We start from the raw sequence: 18,247 nt of genomic DNA, 5'->3' as shown, positions 1-18,247 counted from the left end.
TAATATAATATCGTATCATGTAACATAACATAACATAACATAACATAACATAACATAACATAACATATTATAAAATAAAACAAAACAAAACAAAATAAAATAATATAATATAATATAATATAATATAATATAATATAATATAATATAATATAATATAATATAATATACATTGTTTTTATTATTATTATCTAAAGGACTACATTTCCCGTCAGCAACCACATTACGCAAGGCTTACTCCACTTCCTGGAACGAAATTTCAAAATAAGAATGTTTTCGCACGCTGGTCGTTTGCCAGCAGCGCTATGAAATCGACCGCAAACCTAAAACCCGACTTTTATTTTGAAATCGGGGTCATTCATCCGTGTTTCGTCGATCCCTCGCGGAGCCACCGACCGCCCGGGACCTGTGGGAGGATAATCACGTATGAACGGTAGGATCCAGCAGGCAGGTACCAGTCCGCCACGATGAGGCTCCGTTTGGCCGGAGCCGTGCTGCTGTCGGCGGCCGCCTACTACGTCTACCTGCCGCTACCGAGCGGCGTGAGCGAGCCGTGGAAGCTGATGCTGCTAGACGCGCTGTTCCGGAGCTTCATGCGGGCGGTGAGAGCCGAGTGATGCGGGAGACAGGAGAGCAGAGGTGGACAGGTTGATGCGAGGGAAGACAGAGAGAGCTGTCAGAGAAAGTTCTAGAGAAACAGCGTCTTTACAGCTGAGAGCTGTAGCAGAATATCCGTTTATTCAGGAGATGGAGCCGAGGGTTAGAAAACAGAGGAGAGACAAAGGTGTGTTACAAAAACCTGTCAGCATATTCTGTAAATAATAGTAGTATGAAACTGTAGGTCACAGGCAATAACAGTAATACTGTATCACAGTGTTAGAAGAGCATAACATGAAGTAGAGAGGGAAGTTATTAAGTAGAAAACACAGTAGAATAAAACAGGAAAAATAGAGTAGCACATTTGAGAATATACAATGCTATACTATACTATACTATACTATACTATACTATACTATACTATACTATACTATACTTTACTATTCCATACTATACTTTACTGTACTATACTGTACTATACTGTAGTATACTGTACTATACTTTACTATTCCATACTATACTATACTATACTATACTAAACTTTACTCCACTGTACTACAATACACTATACTACACTATACTATACTTTACTATACTGTACTAAACTTTTCTTAACTCCACTGTACTACTCTATACTATACACTATACCATTCTATTCCATACTATACTATACTATACTTTACTATTCCATACTATACTATTCTATACTTTACTATACTATACTATACGATACTATACTATACTATACTGTACTATACTATACTATACTATACTGTACTATACTATACTTTACTATTCCATACTATACTATACTTAACTCTACTCTACTCTATTATACTATACTAAACTTTACTCCACTGTACTACAATATACTATACTACACTATACTATACTATACTACATTATACTTAGCTGTTCTATAGCCAACTATATATAACTACAGATATTACACTATCTATACTATACTTAGGTGTACTATAGGCTACTTTACTCAACAATACTAATACTTATACTATACTATAATTTACTCTACTATACCATAGCTCACTATGTATACTTTACTGCACTGCACAATACTATAGTATAGCCCGTGATATTCTACTGTACTTTACTGTAATATACTGTATTATACCATAGCCCACTGTACTCTTCTTTACTTAACTAAATACTACACTAATACTAATACTACTACTACTACTACTACTACTACACTAAAGCCCACTTTTATAATTTACTGTGATAAAATCAGAGGATACAGATGGATGTAGTGAGGGGTCAGAGATATTACACAAGAGAATAGAACAGATTAAGAGATGAGAGTAGAGTGTAGTGAGAGAGATTCACATAGAACAGAATGACATAGATCTCAGGTGGTCAGAATAACAAGGAAATGACCTTTGACCCTGCTGCTGAACGCGCTTTAACCTGCACCTGTTTAATATGTGGCGTCGGCCTTGTGCTGTTACGACAGAGCCGTATGTAACATGTTAGATTAAACTTAAGCTCCTCTTAAACTTTGCACCGGCAGTTCACACACACACACACACACACACACACACACACACACACACACACACACACACACACACCTAAATCTTATAATCTAATGCGCCAATGCAGAGCAACAAGATTTCACACACACTCAATGTATAGGACAGGTTTTCACGCCCTGCGGAGTCTCAGCTTACAGCTCTTGTTTCTTCTCCACCTTGTTGTTGTTTTTCCATCATCACACTGACAGGGAGACGCTTCAGGTGAGAGATCACCTCTAACTTTCAAATTGCGAAATATTAAAATAGTACAAGTTTGAGGGTGAAACATCTGTGCTCTTCTCCTTAAGACATTTTCTATCAATAAAGTTTTGATTTAAACGTCTTTCTTGAGGAATCAGAACAGCGTCCGTTCAGCTCAGGTGATAATTGGCGTGTTTGTGTGTGTTTGTTTTTCCAGAGTGACGTGGCTCACGCTCTGGGCGTGTGCCATCGCGTCCACCTGTTGAACCAGGTGGTGTCCTGGGTGGAGGTGATCGAGGCTCGCTCCTGCCCCGCCGTGCTCGTGACCGACTCCGCGCTGGGCGGCGTGCCCACCAGGGTCTTCCAGCCAAAGGGCGGGAAGAAGCTGAAGAGAGGGGTCATATACTTCCACGGTGGAGGGTGGGCCCTCGGCAGCGGCCGTGAGTGCTGGTTTTTAAAACTCTGAAAAACTGAATCGTTGACTTTTCTGTTTTCTGCAGGAAAAATGTTTCGGCTTCAGTCGAGTTTAGCTGAATATATTTTACTGTGACACCCCGGGTCAGATTAAACCAACCTGACTCTTACATTTAAAAGTTCTGGGGTTGATAATAATCAGAACGTGAGTAAATATAAGAACAAAACCTTCATTGTTGTATGTGAAACGTCAGTATCACTCACACTGAGCTCACTTGCTTCGCAGGAATGCGATCCTATGACCGTCTTTGCCGGAAGATGGCGGAGGATCTGGATGCTGTCGTGATGTCTGTAGAGTGAGTTCTGTCACATTAAAACAAACTCATTCATTTAGAGGAAGGAAAGTTCAGACCGAAGCTGCTGTTAGCTGATATCTCTCTGATTGAAGAGGCAGGAAGCAGAGAATGGATTCATTAATTACTTAAGTGATTAATTAATTATCAGAATTGTTGGTGATTAATTCTCACTAATGGATGAATCAACTAAATGTCTCAGCGTTAGTGTCAGTGCTAACACATCACTGCTGCCAGGGCTGGGGCTTTTACAGTATGATGCATGACAATATTGTCTTGTTGCTATAGTTACCGTCTGGCTCCGGAGGCGGTGTTCCCAGACCAGTACCACGATGCGCTGGCGGCGTCCCGGGCCTTCCTGTCCGCTCAGGTTTTGGAGCGCTACAGCATCGATCCGGGGAGGGTGTGTGTGTCCGGGGACAGCGCCGGGGGGAACCTGGCCGCTGCCGTGGCTCAGGAGGTAAACGAAACAAACGCACGTCTCACGATATCCAGATCTCATACAGCATCTTACACGAAGACAGATACGAGTCTAACACACACACCTGAGGTCAGAACACACACACCTGAGGTCAGAACACACACGTTTCTACACTTCCTTTATCGAAGTAACACACTGAATGATTCCAGTCTGTCTCAGTAAAACAAACAAACATCATTTGCCTTAATTCCGATTACGTGTTTGCATGTGTGTGAGCCCTCAGGGCCACCGTACACATCAGCTGATTTGTGCCTCCCTCCTGTATCCGCAGCTCAGCTCTGACGACAGTCTGAGCGCGAGGTTCAAGGCCCAGGCGTTGATCTACCCGGTGCTGCAGGCCCTCGACTTCTACACCCCGTCCTACCAGCAGAACCAGGCCGTGCCCATCCTCTACCGGCCCGTCATGGCTCGTTTCTGGCTGCAGTACCTGGGCGCCGACTCCTCCCTGGAGCCGCTCCTGCTCGCCAACAACCACAGCTCCCTGGACCAGCCGGCCATCGGCGCCGACACCCGCTCCAGACTGGACTGGACCTCTTTGCTCTCAGGTGAGCGCAAGAAACACTTCCGGCCGGTTCTTAAAGAGACGGGATCGCCGGGGGTTGTGGGCGAGGTGCCGGCGCTGGTGGATGTGAGGGCGGCGCCACTGCTGGCGGAGCAAGGAGTTCTGGGTAAGACGCCGAAAGCGTACGTGATGACGTGTGAGTTCGACGTGCTGAGGGACGACGGCCTCATGTATGCGAAGCGCCTGCAGGACGCCGGCGTCACGGTGACCAGTGATCACTACGACGACGGGTTTCACGGCTGCATGGTGTTCGCGTTCCTGCCGATGATGTCCAGCGTCGGACACAGGAGCATGAACAACTTCATCCACTGGCTGGACCAGAACCTGTAGACCGTCAGGCTGATCCAGATCCGTCTGAACCCGGATCTGTGGACCAGGATCTGTAGAGTCTGGTTGTGACGCCAAAGAGGTTCTGGGAGCGGGAGAATTTTCTGGTTCCTTTGAGCTCCTTGTTGCACTATCCTTCACATACTTACCTGGAGGATTTAAAGTTGTAGCCACTAGGGGGCAAATCATCCTCCTCCTTGAGAACGTCTGATTCAGCAGAATGTAAAACCAGGCGTTCACCATCGTTGTTTCGCTACTGAGTCTGTCGCTGAAAATCACCGCAAACCGTTTAAATTGACCAAAAATGAAAAAACGGTCGTCACTGAACCTTAAAACCAAAACGTTTTCCGATCAAATCCAACCAAAGACGTTGACGCTTTTTCACGCCAATGCAACATGTTTAAAATTCCTCAAAGTCTGAAAACATAATTTATGCACAGTAGGATTTCTTACCACGTAGCTAGCTCTGTACAAATGACGGATTTTGAATCAGACAATTTTCACTGGAGACGGAAAGATCCAGTTACTAGAAGTTAATGGCATCAAATCCGAATCCAGATCTTAGTGGCCACAGAACAATTAATGTTCGTATGTGGTTGTTTATTTTATTTGGTTATTTATTCTGATTATAATAAACTCGTGAAATGTGTATTTACAATATCGATAATTCAAAAATCTGTGTGAAAATATAATTGAATCAGAGCTCAATACGATATAATTTAACCATGTATTGTTTAATAATATGTAATTAACAGCTTATTTACATTTTCTCCCCAGTTATTTCCTGTAATCGTTGCTCTTCTCTGAGCAGGACAACAACCGACAACTTTTAGATCTGGGGAAATAAATTCAGGTTCAAAATAATAATAATCAGTGTTTTAAAAAATAAAAAAATCTATCTGTAAAAAAAGCGGGAAAAGATAACGTACTACCTACAAGCTCCGACTCGTCCAGCTTTTATTCCTTCATGATGCACTGAGACGCTGAAAGAGTCTGCTCACACACACAGAACAGGCCAGTCAACGTTACAGAGTGTGTGTGTGTGTGTGTGTGTGTGTGTGTGTGTGTGTGTGTGTGTGTGTGTGTGTGTGTGTGTCTGTGGTTAAAGTATGCCAGAGTTCGCAGCTGTGTACACTCACTGGATTGTGCAATAATGTATGTTTGAAAGCATCGCTCACTCTGTAACTTCGCTCTCTTGATGACCACTGTAGTGCAGGGCCAATGCAATGATGAAGACGAAGACAACTATGATGATGATGATGATGATGATGATGATAGCTGTGAAATTTATGCGTGAATTACTGTATCGCCACGAGAGACGGGACATCCCTAATGGACTCTCATGTTCCCCCCCCCCCCTCCCTCCTCCCCTCCCCCCTCCCCTCCCCTCTCTCTCTCTCTTGGAGGGAAATTACTCCAGACAGCTTGTTCCTAACGTGTGGATTTTCTCTGAGCGATGCAGATTCCATGTGCAACACGTTTTTTTTTTTTACACACTTTCTAGAGAGAGAGAGAGAAAAAAAAAAAGAAAGAGCGAGCCATGTTTCATCTGCATGTTCTAAAATAAGTCGTTTTTAAATCTGAATGATGGATTGAATGTTTCTTAGCGCTGTAATTTTTAATGCTTTATATGGAATTATGCATTAAATCGTTTTATATTGTATAAATAAGGTTTTAATATAAGTAGGTTGAGGATTGTTGCAGCCAAGCAAAGACACCAAACTGGCCCCAGATGCTAATAAACCCTATAAAGTAGCTGTTTTATTGGCTGCTGTGACAAATCTAGTGGTATGTGGGGAGCAGGATCGCAATATTTCTTGTACTGTATATGTATTATCATGTGGTTTTTTTTTGTTTTTTTTTTGCAAAGGGGGGATTTTTCTGTCTGCACATGTATTTTCTATTTGAAAGCCGTGACATCCCTGGACAGTGTTTTTGCTGTGATGAGGAGGAGCGAGGCCGCTGCACCTGCGGAGCTCTGGTGACCGTGTCGGAGGTCGACAGTTTACATTTGACACGAGAACAAAAAGGCAAGACAGTTTATTTAGTCACAATAATCTAAATTGAACATGGAAAAGTTGTAGTTTATCTGACTAAAATACTGCTACAGCGTAAAATACACACCCACAAAACATGTCTGAATGTTTCAGGAAGAAGAAATCTAATGTATTAGTTATATATTATGTTAACTATGTAATTGTGCTATTTCAACCCTCACTATTTAGCATTCATGAGCAGTATATAAATGTTTAATAAATGCTCTATAACACAATATAATGTAGCTGTGATGAGACTGTAAGTGTTTATTAATGCACAGTATTTGTCTGCAATTATAACTTCTATAAAATATATTTGTTTCATCTGTTTGTATCAGCAGCCACTCGTGTGCTCACAGGAGGAGTTATAGTTGTTGACAAATACATTAATAAACCCTTATAATTACATTATAACGTGTTATAAGAGTTCACATGCTGCTTGTGTGAGCCATTTTCTCAGTTTTATGTCACTGTAAACTGAATATCTTTAGTTGGACAAAAAAAATAAGCATAATTTTACACTATTTCCTCACATTTTATAGAAGAAATCTTAATAATCAGACGACTAATCGATAATGGAAATAACAAGCTCACCACAAGGTCCATTTAGCAGCTGTTTTGGAGCTTTTGATCGCATCACATGCTCTTCATCAGCAGATAGAGTCGTTAAGAGTTTCCATTTCTTCTCCTCCACGTTGCTGCAGCTGTAATTACAAGTGAAACATCATTTCACATGTGAGAAATTCACATGATGTTGACACAAGGGAAAACGCATCACAGCGAACACGTGTAAACAGCATTTGACATGTGAGATATAATATTTATGTGTGAAAACATGACGTCACATGAGCTCGTGTGTGTTTGGTAACTCATTTTCATTGTTGCCAGATGCCAGTGTAATTAATGAAGCTGAAACGCTCCGTAACAACTGATAAATCACCTGTTTGTTTCCATGTTACTTTCCTTCCTTCAGTGTTTTTATGTGACACACGACCTGAGAATCAAGAGAGTTCGGTCAGTTCACGGTCGGGCCTCCCAAATGACACCAGATGTGGTTGTTTGGTGATTTGTGATGCAGCTGAATCACTGACTCATAATCACAGCAATTAAATTCCCATCTGTTATAATTAATAATCCAAACCTGTGATTGAAGAAGGTTTAAAGGGGAAAGTGAAATTTTTAAATTACTCAGAAGTTCAGCTACTGTATCTGCACCATGTAAAATAAAATGTCAAAAATTCACAATTTACAACTTTGTCATTTATTTATTTAAGTTTAACCTATAAACTGTTTAACTATATTAATAATGACAGGCATAGAAAAGTGTGTTTGATTTAAATGTTTTTATTTTTCATTTAATGAGTTGTATTTTTCAAATTTGTAATTCCTATTAAAGTGCTGATTTGTTATTCAATATTATATTATATATATTATTATTATTATTAGATATTAAAACATAGTATTTGTTGTTCACTTCAATAATAGTTTATGAAGTGATTAGTTATAATTATTAGTTACCATGGATATATATATATATTTTTTTTAAATTTGATTTAATATTTTAACTTATTTTCCCTTTAATTTAATTCTGGTTATTAGTTACTAGAATAATACTGAAATAAAAATTCTATTAAAATGCTTAATTGTTATAAAAAATATTGTTTTATTATGAAATTATGTTTCTATTTATGAATATAAAAATATAGTATTTCTTTAAAAAGCAAAATTATTAGTTCTTCAGTTATTATAGTTATTAGTCACATGGGTATTTAAAGTATAATAATCAATTTAAATAGATGCAAAGTTATTGTTTAAAGGTGTTAGCAATTATTTTTGATTTAGATTTTTTGGATTAAAATCTCACACAGGAGATGGCGCCAAATCCTCCCCGTGAACATCAGCCTCCAATCATTAAATCAGCTGCTATAAATATGTGTAGATATTATTTATCACATGAATCATGTGTTTTTTATTCCTTCTCTTCTTGTTTTCATCTCAAAATTTTATGAACGTCATAAAATTTAACAGTTTCTCTTTGATGGATTTACACTTGAGTACTTTTTTAATCCCTGGATTCAAAAGTTTGAGGCTTGGCTTGTGATTTATTCCTCTGATCTGAGGTCCGGCAATATTGGAGAGTAATAAAATCACGTCCAGAGCGACACATCTGCCAGAATCTCTCCATCTGTCATCCTGGTGAGAAACTGTTTTTCCTCTTTCTCACTCCATCTCTGACTCTATATCAACCAAACCTCTGGCTTCAGGTTCTGTCTTTTCCTGGGTTCTTCTTCTTCTTCTCTCTCTCTCTCTCTCACACACACACACACACACACACACACACACACACACAGATATGGTGATGTGTTCTTCAAGTCAAAGCCTGCAAGGAAACAGAAACCAAACCCATCAGATGGTTGCGTGACAGAATGTAACATGCCTGTCAGATCATGTGATCAGAGATGGTAGAGAAGAGGTGAGCGGGAACATGCTTCTCCTGACAGACAGGTCTCTCTCTCCCTCTCTTTGTTTGTGTGTGTGTGTGTGTGTGTGTGTGTGTGTGTGTATTTGCGTGCCATTAGCAGCCAAACTTGCATCATCAAGTCTGCATCTGGAGCGCCACAGGGCATGCTCAGTTTTTCTCTGCACACACCTAACACACTTGATTGGTGTGCGATTGCCCATCAGGACTTGATTACCCAAATCTGTGTGTGTGTGTGTGTGTGTGTGTGTGTGTGTGTGTGTGTGTGTGTGTGTGTGTGTGTGGGTGGTTGAACAACAGTCAGCCTGTAACCCTACAGTCAACTGCCAAACAGCCCGCACGTGTGAGTGCAAGTTCTGTATGGATCTTCACTCAGCCATTGTTTTTCCAGAACCACTTGATCCCCTTTAGAGTCACAACAGAACAGGGAGCTTATTCCACTTATCCCAGCATGCAATGTGTTCACAGATCAGAGGCCGGATCCTTCAGTGAGAGCAATTCAAAATACAATGAGTCATAACAGGTCAACACGTCGTGTCAGATCTCATACGGGTCTAAGAAACACAGATCGGGAAAAGCTGGTTTATCTGTGCAGCCGTCCTTATCCCATAATCCACTACGCCACTGGCTTCTACAAGGGTGCGTTCAGGGGGATCCGGTTTAACTCAGAAGCTGTGACCCAATGTGTTGAATATGTTATGTGGTCACAGTGGAGATGGCGGCAGCGTGCAGTTTATAAACGCCCCGTTTTGTGTGTCGTCGTCCAACAATGACGATGAGACAGCAGCAGACAAATCTAAGAAAATAATCAAATATAACTGTATATGTATCTATAACAGCTGATTCATGATAATAATTAATGATAATGTGATTTAATTGATGAATTGTGGAAATTATCTGTTAGTAGCCAACAGTTTTGGGGTTTTCTGTCCGTCTCATTCTCGTGGACCAATATCTCAGTAACTCCTTCAAATTTGGCACAAACATTCACTAGGACCCCAAGGATGAACTGGTTAGATTTTAGTGGCGAAAGGTCAAAGGTCAAGCTCACGTGACCTCACAAAATGCGGTCTCGGCCTTGTGAACGCAATATCTCAGTAACGTCTTGAAGGAGTTTCTTAAAATTTGGTAAAAAACATTCACCTGGATTCAAAGACGAGGATTTTGAAGGTCAAAGGTCAAGGTCAGTGTGACCTAACAAAACACTTTTTAGCCGTTACTCAAGACTTTGCACGGCAATTATGACCAAACTTGACACATATGTTTAATATTTTCTCTGACTCTGGATAAACAGGGGTGTAACCTGGAGCTAGTCTGAGTGGCGGAGGGATACGACCACGAGGAGGTGACGCTAGTTGAACTCATTTTGGTTTTAAGTTGAAAGCTGAAGATGTGCTCGTATGTTGCTCTGTTTTTCTCAGGAGCTATGTCTACAGCTACCTGAAAGTGACAGGATATATAGTGGGAGGGAAGAGTGGGGGGGGGGGGGGTGTCCAAGAGGGGCCCAACAGCTCATATTTGGCCCCAGGGTCTCCTTTTAGCCTAATCCACCCCTGCCTCTGGGCTTCGTCTGCAGAAGTTTCCATGCCGCCGCGATGGGAATAAAAAAAAAACAAAAAAACACAGGACTTCATGCAGCTTTTCACTGTTCACACTCATTTCATCAACATGAGAGACGAGACTCTCTGAGCTGCAGCATGGACGTATATGTGGTGGATGTACGGCCGTGTGAGACCCTCCGGAGGCCTGACTTCCTCCCTGCCCCCCGGAGCTGCTCGTTAATCACCGGGTGCCGAGATGATCATTTCTAAGGAAAACAGAGGCGCCGGGAGCGAAAACAAACTGGTGAGAATGTGAAAGGAAAGACGGAGCGACGGGGAATTCATGAGGGAGAATGTTATCGCTGCGACCAAAGGTCATATTGTTCACTTCTTCCTGACAGGCAGCAAGAGAGAGAGAGAGAGAGGGAGGGAGAGAGAGAGAGAGGGAAAAGGGAATGTAACACAATTTGGAAAGACGTTAAGGGAGGGGGCGAGCGAGGGAGGGTGAAACTGCAGAAAAAGAGAGAGAGAGAGGGAGGACAGAGAAAGATTGGTAGGGAGGAAGAGAAAAACCACAACGTGGGCCTCAAACTGCACAAGGACACATTCAGTGTTTCACACACACACACATATAAACACTACATGGCCAAAAGTATATGGACACCAGAACATTACCATGGGCGTAAATGTGCTGCCACAACAGCCTCCGCTCTCGTGGTTTCAGACTTTCCACCAGATGTTGAACGAGGCTGCAGGGACCAGGGCATCAGTGAGTCTGGATGCTGCCATGTTGAAACAAGACAGGGACAAACACAAACTGTTGCCACAAAGCTGGAATCAAACTCTAAAACATTATTGTAAGCTGTGACGTTCAAATCTTTAGTATTTCTCTGTCACAATTAATATTAACATCTAAAAGTGTTGCTGAATCCTGATTGGTGCGTGTGAGAAGAGCACGGACAAAACCTCAAACACAGACAAATGTCCGTGAAATAACCAAAAACTATTTATATGTTGATGCTGATTGAAAAAATGTGTTTTCAGGGTCTTTAGGATTTTCTGTGACTGGAATTAAAGAGACTAAAACTAAAACATCTTCAAACGTTGTTGTCATCTGGATCAAACAATAAAAACATATTTAGTCTATAAAGATCATAGCTCAGAGTCACGTGATAAATTTGTCAATATTTATGTGCAGCTCACAATTTACGACCAGTGTGATTTCAATGTAACCGTGTTTCTCCAAATTCAGCAATTAAGAAGTTTTCTGATGAACTGAAGCGTTAAAGTTTTCTTCCCTGTGGTTTGAGGAAACTCTCGCTTCTTACGGTCGACCGTGAACGCAGCTTCTTTACGACCCACACTTACGTTTTATTGTCGGGTGACGTCCAGCTGCCATGGGAGCAAACGAGGAAGGTGTAATGATCAATAAAGTCTTTGTTGGGAGTTGTGTGAAACCGACAGTCCGTGTGTTTGTTATTGTAACCGTGACGATAAAGGCAGTCTAACCTGAAGTCGATACTCGATTTAACCCGAACTATGATTTTATTTCCCCTAAACCACATGTTTATTATATCGTTGCCATGACGACGGTGGTCTGGTACGCTCCTATGGGTCGTATCGGAGGAAAGGGACAGGTTGTAGAACACGGAGCAAAGTTTAGTTTAAATTTAAAAAAAATATCTCAAAGCTGGAAACTGGCTGATCGTTGATCAATAATCAATGTTTTGGAGATACATGGTTTTCACAGGACAGTGACGCATTGTGGAGAATGGGTGTGAAAAACACATTCAAAAGTAGGCGTCCACAAAGTTTTGGCCGTATAGTATAGATGGAGACACACACACACACACACACACACACACACACACACACAGACCAAGACATAAATCTACACACACACACAGGCACATTTAACGGCTTGCACATGAAAACACACACACAAACACACACACACACACACACACACACACACACATTTTAGTAATTGTATCTGGAGGGGGTCTCTCTCTCTCTCTCTCTCTCTCTCTCTCTCTCTCTCTCTCTCTCTCTCTCTCTCTCTCTCTCTCTCTAGGGAGTGGCGGCCTCCTCGATCGCCCCGCTTCACTCTGAACTCTTGATTCCTGAAATGAAATGAAGCAGTGAGCGAGCAGCCTCAACCTTAGCTCCTTCACACACACACACACACACACACACACACACACACACACACACACACACACACACACACACACACACTGTATTCATTTTATCCGTCCCATTAGAAAGAAAACAGTACCCAGAGCTGAACAATATCACTGATATCTGGTGCAAACACACACACACACACACACACACACACACACACACACACACACACACACACACACACACACACACACACACACACCAGGGGAAGGGAGCGGTGGGACAACCGAGGCGGCCAATAGGCACGCCGGAAACCTGAGAGCTGACCAATGAGCAAACAGGAAACTTTTGGGGACTTTCCAAAGTTTCCAAACTTTTTTTGGCTCCACTTGATTTTTTCTATTTTTTTTTTATACGTGTCTCTGTACATGTGTGTGTGTGTTTCTGTTCTGCATGTGATCAGTTCTCTTGAAATAAATATGGTAGTGTGCGTGTGTGTGCGTGTGTGTTTGTTAGGAGGGTGTTTACCTTGGCAAGCACTCAGAAAGAGACAGGGGAAACTCAGACTCAGAACATATTAGTTTTCACAGTTATTGTTTTCACAATTAATTTGTATGTTTATCTTAATGATCTAGTTCCATAAACACTACAATTAAGTTCACACACACACACACATACACACACGCACACACACACACACACTGATTTGACAGCGTTAAGATAAAATAAACTCAAGTCTCACAGCAACAAGAACAGATGTAAAAAACTTCAAGAACACTTTAAAAGAAAAACTAGAATCCTGTTGGAAACAACTAATATTTACAAATGAAGCATAAACAAATAAACAAATAAAATAAAAGGTGGTGAATATTAAACTAATTAATTAATTAACCTGAACAACCATATATATCGCTTTTCCCCCCTGAGTGTCTCCTGAAATAGCGTCCCCCTACGACGGCAAGCGTACGGGACCTCGTTGTCATGGTTACTACAATAACGGTCGTGGCTTCGCACTCCCTCAACATTAGACGATCTTTGTTGTCATGGTTACAATAATAACAACGGACGGCCATGGTTAATAGAATCAACATAAACTAATACTTCCGCATGGGAATCGATCACCACTCTCCTGCGTCATATTCGTCCGGCCACTACATTATGCTACGTCACCGCGCTTTTCCCTTTGCTCCACTCATAATTACTCCAACCGCTACGTGTCGCCTAGCAACAAAACGTAACTATGGGTCATAATAACCCGCTATACAAACGACCTATGGGCTCGTTTTTTACATGAGGACAATAAAGCTTGTTTGAGCCGAGTATCAGAGGGAAAAATATACATTTCTATGTTTAGAATGTTTTTTTTTAATGATTTGTTAGTAAAATGTTTTCCTTTCTTTACATTAAACCATGTTTTATAGTTTTATAGACACAGAAGATAGTGTATATATTGTAACATACATATCTGTTGTGTTTCTTCGTACATTATGAAAGTTTACACTTTAGAGCAGAAAAAGAGTTTGTTGTGCTGCTTCGCTCAGAGCAGGATTCTTTGGGGTTGGGAGAATCTGCGGGAGCATCATTTCCTAACACTTAAAATAAATTTATAACTTTTATGACCATTTTTTTATAACCGTATCTCATGATCTGCTCTGATTTCTAGACAAAATGTTTCTGCAAAAACCCGCAGGCAACTGGAGCCTTACTAAGAGATAAAACATGACAAACTGTGTTATTATACCAAACATGGGGAGATAAATGTTGTGTTATGATAAAAAAAACTAGTTGGTCTGTCCGACCACGTCAGAGGACAGAAGTGTTTATAGCCGTTCCACGTGGCCAACCTGGAAGGTGGAGTGAAAATCCAGCTGTTATGAGGTGGGTTTCCATCCTCCACCTGGTTTTATGTGTATTTTGAGTGGAAACGTCAGAAATTCGAAGAAATCTCAAAGTGTCTACGCTTGGTTGAGGTGGAGGAGTTGGTGTATTGGCAAGCTTAAATTACAGGCAAAGTGCAAAGGAAACAGACTTATCAAATAAATCACAATGTATATGAAGCATCTGATTAAAATATCCACTGAAGAGACGAAAAATAGCAGCAGATGAAAATCAAATCTTTGTGGAGCAATGAGGAGAGTAATGTTCCTTAAATTGTTACAAGCAACAAAATGTTTTCTTCTTTCTTTTCACTCTTTCACCGTTTTAATTACATCATCTTGTTACTGTCTTCTTCTGCGATGGTTCAATAACACCCGATGGAGAATCAGCAGCAAAAACACCGTCCATATTTAAAAACAATGTTGTTTAAATATGGAGATAATGGCCTCAGACGGTCAAACGTGACAGAAATTGTTCACTTTTTTCACATCATCTCCTCATAAGTGTGGATTGCTACCTAAGGCCGAAGGCCGAGGCCGGAAAGGTGTCGGAGGAGGGGGTTTCCAAAGCTACTTGACCATCTGACGAACGGTTCTGATGGAGTTTACAGACAGTCTAAAGGCTGATATTTCACCCAGTCCATGTAGAAAACTCAACTCAAACAGGTAATCGCAGCATGTTGCATGTATCAGTGTAACAAAAGACACAGCACATATATAATAACAGGATAGGTGTTGCACAAAAGCTGTTTTGCTGTGAAAAATGTGAGCACAGCTCGTAAACCTCGTACCACCTCCCCTGGCAGTGCTCTACTTCTTTATTAGCGCCACTAGCTGAACTTCAGAGAGAGAGAGAGAGAGAGAGAGAGAGAGAGAGAGAGAGAGAGAGAGAGACCAGGAACAAGGAGGAGATAGAGAGATTGAGATTTAAAGAGATGACTCGAGGTAAAGACATAAATGTAAAGACAGACGGACAGAAGGAGGCAGATGGAAACAAAGAAAGAGAGGGAGAGAGGGAGAGTGAAGGGGGGGGTTAAAGACGAAGTTTGGGGGGCGAGGAGGGAGGGAGGGAGGGAGGGAGGGAGGGAGTCGACTTTGCGGGGGAGTTGGTCAGCTCTCCTCTTTGTATCCCTATCAAAACTTGGCTGCCATTCAGAAATACACTCAGAGTGTGTGTGTGTGTGTGTGTGTGTGTGTGTGTGTGTGTTCGAGTCTGTAGTGATCACACCGAGGCGACTGAAATCTTTTTACACAGTCAGATTAAGACGATTCAAATTCCACTTCTGGACAAACAACTCGTCCTCAGAAGGTAAAAATTCATTTGAGGGTTAAAACAAATTCAAGCCCCCGAAAGACCGAATAATTATGCCTCTCTCTCTGCAGTGAGGATGCTCTCATGGACAATCTTGACCTTCACATATTCTCAGTGCTCTCGATCACACACACACACACACACACACACACACACACACACACACACACACACACACACACACACACACACACACACACACACACACACACACACACACATACACACACACACACACACACACACAGTTACCCCCAGCAGGCCCTTCAGACATGCTGGAGGGGAGTGAAACCTAAGCGGAGAGCGTCTCCCGGGGGATGGCGGGGCGTAGGAGCCAGATTGAGGCCAGATGTTGCAGATGCAGGAACGAGCCAACAGGCCCGAGATCCATTTATAGGCTCAGCCCGCCTCACTGCATAACAATACGCTGATAATAACATGACCGGGGCTTTTCATTACTCTGACCGTTGCACTTAATGTCAGGGGGAAAGAAGACGTCGCTGCTGACTCCGTGCAAACTTTCTAATTCAAGTCTGGTTCTCTTTTGTTTTTGTCTGACTGGAGCAGATATGTGTGTTTCCTTTGATTTGCTCTAAAACGCCTGGGTGGTCTTAAAAAACAAAGCTAATTTTCAAAAGTCGTAAAAAGAATCGACGTGTTTTTTTTTAATAAGATACAAAGGATTCACCGGGAAGCAGCAGCATGTTCGGGAAGGTGTTTAAAGCCAGCGTGGCTATAAAAAAAATATCTACAAATTGGATGTTTGTGTAGATACAGGGATGAAGGAGATGTCAATAACAATAGTGAAAAGTTTGTGACTGAATCTGCTGAATATGCTGTTTGAAACATGCAGTGTCAGGAAGGTCTTTTCCTGTGAAAAACTCTCTGACTCACAGGAAGTGATGTACTTCAATTCGCAATAAATCAAAGAAGAACTGGGGAGTTAAAATGAACAGGAAAAGCTGAACAGGCTGAGAAGAGACACTTACAGAAACTCAGAGGATGTTTCCTCTGTCTCTTGGATGAGCTGCTTGTACAATGATTCATTAGCGACACTCTACAGGAATTTAATGGGCATAAACGGTCACATTTGAAGGTAAAGTGAGAAACCTGGCGTCAAAAAGAGCGGGAAAGATGTAAAGAGTCGTTCAAGTGACGATACCGTTGCGCAACTTTCAGACAGAAAAAAACCTATGTGCCGTTCTATGAACATACAATAGATGTTTCCGTTGCATTATGTTGAATTCTGGGAGGATGCCTGCAGTTACCGCTTCGGGAAACATGGATAGAGTCTTCTATCACGATACATAGGCTAATTTATCGATGCAGCACTTTCCAAAAACATAGAATAAGTCCTTCCAAAGTCTAGAAGCCCTGACTGCTTCCATCACCTTTGTTTATCAATCCAGACCTTTGGAAACGACTCAGACGCAACGATGATCGGAGAGAGCTGGAAGGGACGGTAGCAAATCTGATGGAAGTCTCGGGGCAAGGCCTCTCAGGTGCTTTGCAAGTAATCAATAAAATCTTGAAATCGATTCTAAAAGCAACAGGTAGCCAGTGGAGAGAAGCCAGGGTCGGTGAAATGTGGTCACGAGAGCAGGGAATTACAGGAGTCAAATTGAGTGGTTATGAAAGCACAAATAACAATTTCCAGATTTTTAGCAGAAAGAAATCCTTGAAACTTTTCAGAACTGATTGAAAACAGGATCGAATAATGGAGTTTACATGTTTATCTAAAGAGAGGTTATGATCAAAGATGACACAAAGAATGAGTTATGGAACGAGACGGTGGAGAGAGACTGTTTTAAATTTGCTTGTTTGCACTTTCTTGACCTGAACTTAAAGTCTCTTGTCTTACCAGCGTTTAGCCGGCGGAGACTTTGTGACCTCCACTTATGGATATCATGTAGACGGTGCAGAAGGTTGGCCGTGTGCTGTCGGGTCTTTTCAGGGTCGCTGTTTAGATAAATCTGAGTATCATCTGCATAAAATAGAAACTGATATTATCTCCGCCAAGAGGAAACATGTAAACGAAGAAGACTGGACCAAGCATCGAGCCTTGGGGGACTCCGCAAGTGAAAAGGGATTTGTAGCTGACCTAGAATCAGCGATACCAATAGAGAAGTGAACCACTGCAGATGCCAAGAGGACGTCATGATCACAACCATAAGTCATTTAAGAGAAGAGCAGTTTCTGAATTTCTAAAAAACAGAAATGTAACTGCATCACAGAGGTGTTTAATATATCGTGGTATGAAAAACAGATGCGTAATGACACTATCTTTAACATATAAACTCATTTCTGATCCGTCCATCTGAATCTCCAGTTTTTAAATCTTTCAAACCATTTAGTGTTTATTTTAAATCATTGATTGATTGATTACATTCTCAGTGGAAATTTGTCTTTCC

The 18,247-nt window shown here is 41.5% G+C and overlaps 1 protein-coding gene across 1 annotated transcript; it reads left to right on the top strand.

The window, feature by feature from the left end:
* Positions 1 to 239: 239 nt before the first annotated feature.
* LOC130161704 (neutral cholesterol ester hydrolase 1-like) lies at positions 240 to 4,588 on the top strand. The gene is made up of 5 exons (XM_056365131.1): positions 240 to 599; positions 2,545 to 2,767; positions 3,028 to 3,097; positions 3,383 to 3,554; positions 3,847 to 4,588. The coding sequence occupies exons 1-5, from the start codon at positions 465 to 467 to the stop codon at positions 4,465 to 4,467; spliced, it is 1,221 nt and encodes a 406-aa protein (XP_056221106.1). The 5' UTR covers positions 240 to 464; the 3' UTR covers positions 4,468 to 4,588.
* Positions 4,589 to 18,247: the final 13,659 nt, after the last annotated feature.

Source organism: Seriola aureovittata, chromosome 20 (genome assembly GCF_021018895.1).
Source record: "Seriola aureovittata isolate HTS-2021-v1 ecotype China chromosome 20, ASM2101889v1, whole genome shotgun sequence".
Lineage (NCBI taxonomy): Eukaryota > Metazoa > Chordata > Actinopteri > Carangiformes > Carangidae > Seriola > Seriola aureovittata.
The sequence above is the reverse complement of the archived record's forward strand: the minus strand, read 5'-3'. Positions and strand labels throughout refer to the sequence as shown.